Source organism: Salpingoeca rosetta, assembly GCF_000188695.1.
Source record: "Salpingoeca rosetta unplaced genomic scaffold supercont1.10, whole genome shotgun sequence".
Taxonomy (NCBI): Eukaryota; class Choanoflagellata; order Craspedida; family Salpingoecidae; genus Salpingoeca; species Salpingoeca rosetta.
Genome location: NW_004754924.1, coordinates 1,675,716 through 1,681,942, shown reverse-complemented (window position 1 = coordinate 1,681,942; position 6,227 = coordinate 1,675,716). Strand labels below are relative to the sequence as shown.

At 59.9% G+C, this 6,227-nt stretch overlaps 3 protein-coding genes across 3 annotated transcripts in view; 1 reads left to right on the top strand and 2 right to left on the bottom strand.

The window, feature by feature from the left end:
- Positions 1–72: 72 nt before the first annotated feature.
- Positions 73–1,734, bottom strand: PTSG_04663 (uncharacterized protein). Its single transcript, XM_004994697.1, has one exon. It carries the CDS (start codon positions 1,714–1,716, stop codon positions 124–126), a length of 1,593 nt encoding a protein of 530 aa, XP_004994754.1. The 5' UTR covers positions 1,717–1,734; the 3' UTR covers positions 73–123.
- Positions 1,735–1,797: 63 nt separating this feature from the next.
- Positions 1,798–3,501, top strand: PTSG_04662 (uncharacterized protein; the record flags this gene model as incomplete). Its single annotated transcript, XM_004994696.1, has 2 exons — positions 1,798–1,802; positions 1,902–3,501. The coding sequence occupies 2 exons, from the start codon at positions 1,798–1,800 to the stop codon at positions 3,499–3,501; spliced, it is 1,605 nt and encodes a 534-aa protein (XP_004994753.1).
- A 428-nt stretch (positions 3,502–3,929) lies between these two features.
- The window catches only part of PTSG_04661 (uncharacterized protein), a gene marked incomplete at both ends in the record, with an annotated part of 8,007 nt that continues 5,709 nt past the window's right edge, over positions 3,930–6,227 (bottom strand). Inside the window, 4 exons of the mRNA XM_004994695.1 lie at positions 3,930–3,988; positions 4,347–5,266; positions 5,560–5,783; positions 6,047–6,117. Coding sequence (XP_004994752.1) covers positions 3,930–3,988; positions 4,347–5,266; positions 5,560–5,783; positions 6,047–6,117 — 1,274 coding nt within the window. The remainder of the gene's footprint in view (positions 3,989–4,346; positions 5,267–5,559; positions 5,784–6,046; positions 6,118–6,227) is intronic.

Below are 6,227 nucleotides of genomic sequence, written 5' to 3'. Positions count from 1 at the left end.
CGCGACGACGACACACACACACACACACACACACACACACACACACACACACACACACACACACACACACACACACACACACACACACGCAGCACACACACACACACACACGCAGCACAAACACTACGGCGCAAAGAACTTGACCAAGACGGCGTCGGTTTGGCCCGTGGTTGTGGAGGCACCGTGGTCGGCCAGTCCAACCAGCTCATTGCGGACAGCCCCGGCCACGTAGATGTTGTCTGCTGCATCCACAGCCACCCCATACCCAACTGCCGTCTCGGGCGATCCAATCTGGGTCGACCACACAACCTCGCCCGTTGCCGCCGCCATCTTGACCACAAACAAGTCGTTGGTGCCTTGCTGTCGATAGCGGGAGAGCGCGTACTCCGTGTAGCCGGTCAGCACCACGTGCTTGCGTGCACTGTCCATAACGATGGCCCTGGCATACGTATCGCCACTGCCGTCCGTGGACGTGTGCGCCCACCACACAATGCCGCCGTCGCTCGTGTTGACGCGGGCAACGAAGAAGTGTGCGCTCGAACCACGCGCAGAGGCGTCAGGGCCTTCGTAGATGACGCTGCTCCTGCAGGCCACAACCACGCCGCCCTGCCCATCTGCGGTGATGTCGTAGCAGGAATCCTCGCCGACCGTGGAGAGCAGGCTGATCCACGAGCGGCGGCCGTCGCTGCTGTACTTGATCACCACAGCATCATCCAGGTCAAAGATCGAGCCACCAAACGAGCGCGGGTCTTCCGTGAGGCCTGCCACGTACACGTTGCCCTGCTCGTCAACAGCGACGCCCTTTGCGTTGTCGTTGTCACCGCTGCCGATTTGGGCGCTCCAGTCCACGTTGCCGGTGGTGGCGTTGAGGCGGGCCACGATGATGTCGCTGTCGCGGTTATGGGCGTTGTCCAGGAACGCCCCGGTTGATTGGCCAGCAACGTACACGGCGTCGCCGCTGCCGCTGACCGCAAGCGAAGCAAACGAGTGCGGGCCAGGGAATGGTGCGCTCCACAAAGGCGTGCCATTCTCGGCGTCGAAGCAGGCAACAAAGGCGCCAGCCGTCACCGCGGACTGCTGCATGATGAGGGAGGACGTCATCTTGCCGGCGACGAAGAGGCGGGTTGCCGTCGCATCCAACGCCAGCGCATTGCCCCACGGGCCATCAGACACCGTCTTGCTCCAGATGTCCATGCCGGTAGCTGCGTTCGCGCAAGCCACAACCACGTTGGACTGGCTCAGCAGCTGGCACACAAACCCGCCCGCCGGGTCCACGACCACGTCCGCCGCGGAATTGTGGCTCGGCGTCTGCAGCACATATGCCACCTCGTCTGCCACGCTGGGCTCCTGCTCGTAGTCGAGGGCGGCCCGCAGAAACTCGTGCCCGACAGTGAGGCCGTCCAGCACCTGCTTGCGGCTCTCATGGGCAGCCATTAGACGAGCGTGCGTGGCGGCGATCGCCGCTGTGTTGTTCCACAGCATTTGTGTCTTGGCCGTCAGATCCACGTTGTTCACCACCACATGGCCACGCCCCGTCGTCGTGTTCACGTGCAAGTTCCCATGCTGGTCGTTGGCAATCACCGCGGCATGTGGAGGGCCATCGTCACTGCTGCCACTGCTGCCGCTGCTGCTTGATTGTGCATTGGCCCACCCGACACCACCACCGCCCACCACAAACCCCACCACCACAACAACCCACAACCCACGCAGCGCCATAGTCGATCGCAATTTGGGAGGAAGCAAAATCGTACTCACTTCCCACCACGCCCACAAGAAGCAAGCAAGCAAGCAAGAAGGATGCTGTTGTTGACTACATCTGCCCGGCTGCGCCGCGCACCTGCTCTGCCTGTTGCGGTTGTTGCGGTCGTTGCCCTTGCTGTGGTGCTTGCGGCAGCGCCAAGTGGTGTTGATGCCGCTGGTGGGGATGGCCGCACGGCGTCGATTGAGCTGGTGGACACCGGCGGGGAGGAGCCCGACCTGGTGATCACCACGCACGCACCAAACTCCACCGTGTTCTTCAACCAGGCGTCCGTCTCCAACGTTGCTGCGGCGATGGACAGCGTCAGCGAAGGGCAGGCCGCCTTCGCCATGCAGCAGCAGCAGGACGGCGACCTCTTCGACACCCTTGCCGACGCGCGCGTGGGCGACACGCGCTCGGCGCTTTCACAGGCCACCGCTGACATCCTGTCCCGGCTGGAGAGCCGTGGCATCGACCTGCCACCGCTCGGCGTTTCGCAGTGGAGCACCCTGGCACAGACGAGCCCGACGGGCGCCGTGATTGGCGCAGAGGGCTCGATCCTCTTCCTCTCCGGCAGCACCGGGGACGCGCTCGTGACAGGTCAGAGCAGCCACGGCAAAACGGATGCGTTTGTGGCTGCGGTTCACCCGCGCACGGCCAAGCCCACATGGATCACACAGCTGGGCACCGGTGAGTTCGACACGGCAACAAGCGTTGCCCTGGACGCCTCCCGTGGTCGCGTGTTCATCAGCGGCGTCGTCGGCAACAAAGCAGCGCTGCCCGGCCACACATCGCGCGGCAACTCAGACATCTTCGCAGCCTGTCTCGACGCAGCCACGGGCGAGGTCCTGTGGACGCAGCAGCTCGGCACGAGCGAGTACGACAGAGCAGATGCCATCGCCGTCCTGCCGAGCACGGGCGATGTCGTGGTCACGGGATCGGTTCGCGGCAGCCTTCCAAACCACAGCATCTCCGGCATCAGCGATGTGGCCGTGGCACGGCTGAGCGGGAACAACGGCAGCGTCATGTGGACGCAGCAGTTTGGCACCAACGGGTTTGACAGCGGCTTGGCTCTGGCGGTGCCACCATCCCCGGGGAAAGATGATCGCTTCTACTTGGCAGCAGCTGTCGAGGGTCCCCTGGAGCCCAACCTCCCATACGGAGGCGGTACAGATATTGCCATTCTGTGCATGGACAGCTCGGACGGGGAGGCGCTGTGGATCCAGCAGCTTGGCTCGAGTGGCGCCGACACCCCATATGGGCTCACCCTCGACCCTTCTGGTGTAGTTCTGTATGTGGCAGCGGAGACCACAGGTTCGCTGGGAAGTGACGGCTACCCCGGCACCCGCGACGCAGTGGTTGCAAAGCTGAACGCTGTTACGGGCGCCGTGTCGTGGGTGCAGCAGTACGGCAGCACATCTTCCGACAAGGCGGTGGCGGTGCTGGTTGACGGCAACGACGCCAGCCGCCTGTATGCTGCCATGCAAACAACCAACTTTCGCTCAACCACGCCCGACAACTACAAGACAACGGTGGTGCGTCTCGACGCGAGCAACGGCGACATGACGCAGACGCGCGTCATTGGCAGCGGCAGCGATTCCCCGACCACCGCCACGTGGGCGGCAGGCAACACCATCATCGTCGTCGGATCCACCCGCACGCCGTTCTTTGGGTGGCCAACACCAGGCGGTGTTCCAACCAGTGGTGTCCCAAGCGCTAATTTTGCTTCCAACCCATACCTGGCAGCCTTCTTCGCCACGTGACGTCGTGCTGCGTGTGTGCTGTTTGTGTGTGTGTGTGTGTGTGTGTGTGTGTGTATGTGTATTTGTGTGTGTGCTGTGTGTGTGTGCTGTTTGTGTGTGTGTGTGTGTGTGTGTGTGTGTGTGTGTGTGTGTGTGTGTGTGTGTGTGCGTGACTCGGTGTGATAACACGTGACCGTTGAAGCCTACCCTGTGTGATGTTATGTTACTTCTTTTCCTTGCATGTAAGCAGTTTCCGTTCGTGCTGTCTTTCTTGCTCCCTTGCCTCAACCATGGCTCTTCTTCTTCTGCCTCCATGTGCGATGTTGTGTGACGTTGTTGTATGACGGTATTCGTTATCAGACTTGCCCACGGTGTTATTCTCGTCCATGCCAGACTTGTCTCTCTTCATTTCATGCAGATTATCCGTGCTTTGTTTTGTGGCGCCGTGTTCATGACTGGGCTGTTGTCGTGTTGATTGGTGTGACAGTGTACACGTTGATGGTCATTACTCACACGATATGCACAGCGCGAAATAAATGCACAGCAAGCGCCGACAGAGAACCTGGTGAAACCTGATGTGATTGGATGAAGCTCACGAAACAATGGATAATTACGGGGGGATATGCACATCATACACGAACAAGGCAAGATGCAAGCAGGAATCAAGCAACAGAGCAACAAAGTAACCTCCTCACAAGCACATGTTGTCTGCCCGTGTTGCCTCTCTGGCACAAACAGCTCGCAAACGGTAACCAGCACCTGATATACGCAGATACAAGCAAACGGGCACAGAAAGTTACACACACGCGCGCGCGCGTGTCATCGCATGTATTTGTTGGAGACGCTGCGTGTGCTTCCTCTTCGACTGATGGCTGCATTGACACTCGCCCGTCTGCTATCACCATCGCTGCCGCTGTTTCTTCTTCGTGAACTGACACTACTCCTGCTCCTGCTCCTGGCATTGCCACCGCTACCGCTGTTGTCGTTTGCAACAGTCGAGGATGAACCACGGACACTGCTTGCGGTTGCTGCTGTCGTTGCTGTTGTGGCTGCAGCTGTTGTCGCTGGTGCTGTTGTTGCTGTTGCTGCTTTTGGTGTTGCTCGTGTCCAGCCATCAGCTGCTGCTGCTGGCGACATTGCCTTGACGGGAATCGACTGGGAGCGTCGCAGCGCACCAGCAGGCAGCGATCGCGCTAGTGCATTTCCACCGCCACTCATCACGCGCTGCCGTGGCTGCTGCTGTTGGTGGTGGTGCCGTTGTTGCTGCTGTTGCTGCTGTTGGTGTTGCTGTTGCTGCTGTTGGTGTTGCTGTTGCTGCTGCTGTTGGTGGTGGTGTTGCTGTTGTTGCTTGCGGCGGTGCGGGGAGAGGCCCGATGGTGTCGCTGGCCGTGATGAGCGCGAGGACGCCGCCGACGACGGACGGGCGAGATGCACCGGTGGCGGCCCAGGCAGTCGCTCAACTGTACGCGCTGCCCGTGATGGCGCCATGACCTTGAGTGTCGTGGTCGTGTGCGCGTGCACCATGCGCTTCTTGCGTGCTGACGGCGGTGACGATGTGCTCTTCGCTCTCGCCTTGGGCGATGGGGCGTGTGTGGCGTCCTCGTGCTGGTGGCGGTCCGGGCTCGTATCGCTGCTGCCAGACTGCAGTTTCGCTGCGTGCATGCTGATGAGCGAACGCGTGTTTGGCAGCGGCTTTGCGAGTGAGGGCGCGGGGCTGAGCTGCGATACCACGCTCGCTTGCTTCATCGAGTCGCTCGCAGACACTATCGCAGATGGCTTCCGTCGCCTGCAAGAGTGTGTGATTGTGCGCATATGTGCGGTTGTACGTGTGTGCGTGTGTGTGTGTGTGTGTGTGTGTGTGTGTGTGTGTGCACGTGTACGTGTGTGTGTGTGTGTGTGTAAGTGATGATGTTTGTTCGGCACGTGTTCAAGAGTAAACCGAGGTGAGCTGTTGCGAATAGGGGCATGCAAGCCGACCACGACGCGAAAGAATAAGACGAACAAAGCAAACGAGGAACAAACGAACACCCACGCACACAAGCACGCATACACACTTCTATATTTTCATGCACAGCTCACCTGACAGCCTTGCCCGGGGACGTGAGGTGGTAGTCTGGTGGCGCGGTGACAGCCCTGTGGACCTCGCTGATGGTATCGCCTCTCCACACAAGATGCGGCTCGTCAGCCAACTGAAGAAACTTCCACCGGTTCGGGTCTGTGCTCTTGAGTGACGCCAGCAGCGCCTTGCGGTGGTCGCCGTTCAGCGCGCGCATCTTGCAGCGCTCACCACAGAAGAAGATGTGCTGTATTGTGCGTGTATGTGTGTGCGTGTGTGTATGGGTGTGTGTGCGTGTATGAGTGTGCGTGTATGAGTGTGCGTGTATGAGTGTGTGTATGTGTATGAGTGTGCGTGTACGAGTGTGTGTGAGGAGCAAAAAAGGGAGCACCGAGTGGCATCAACTAAAGCCGCAAGCGACAGCAAGCAGTCCATCTCCCCTACAGCTACGCCACCGCTTCATCCTCCCCCCAACACACACGCCACATTCAACGAGTTCAAAGGCATTACCGCTGATCCAGAAAACGGCATGAGACGCTGCTTGTACGAGCGACCGCATTGGGCACACAGCTCAATATCGTCTGTAAAGGAACGCAAGCGGCAGTGTTGTTGATGGTGGTGGTTATGCAAGCAGTCGCATGTGGGGCGTGAGTGGGGTGTCACTTTGACACAGCAGCGGCAGCATGACATG

Bases quoted from the DNA above. Each gene is read 5' to 3' on its own strand.
- PTSG_04663 (XM_004994697.1), bottom strand. From the start codon at position 1,716: ATGGCGCTGCGTGGGTTGTGGGTTGTTGTGGTGGTGGGGTTTGTGGTG.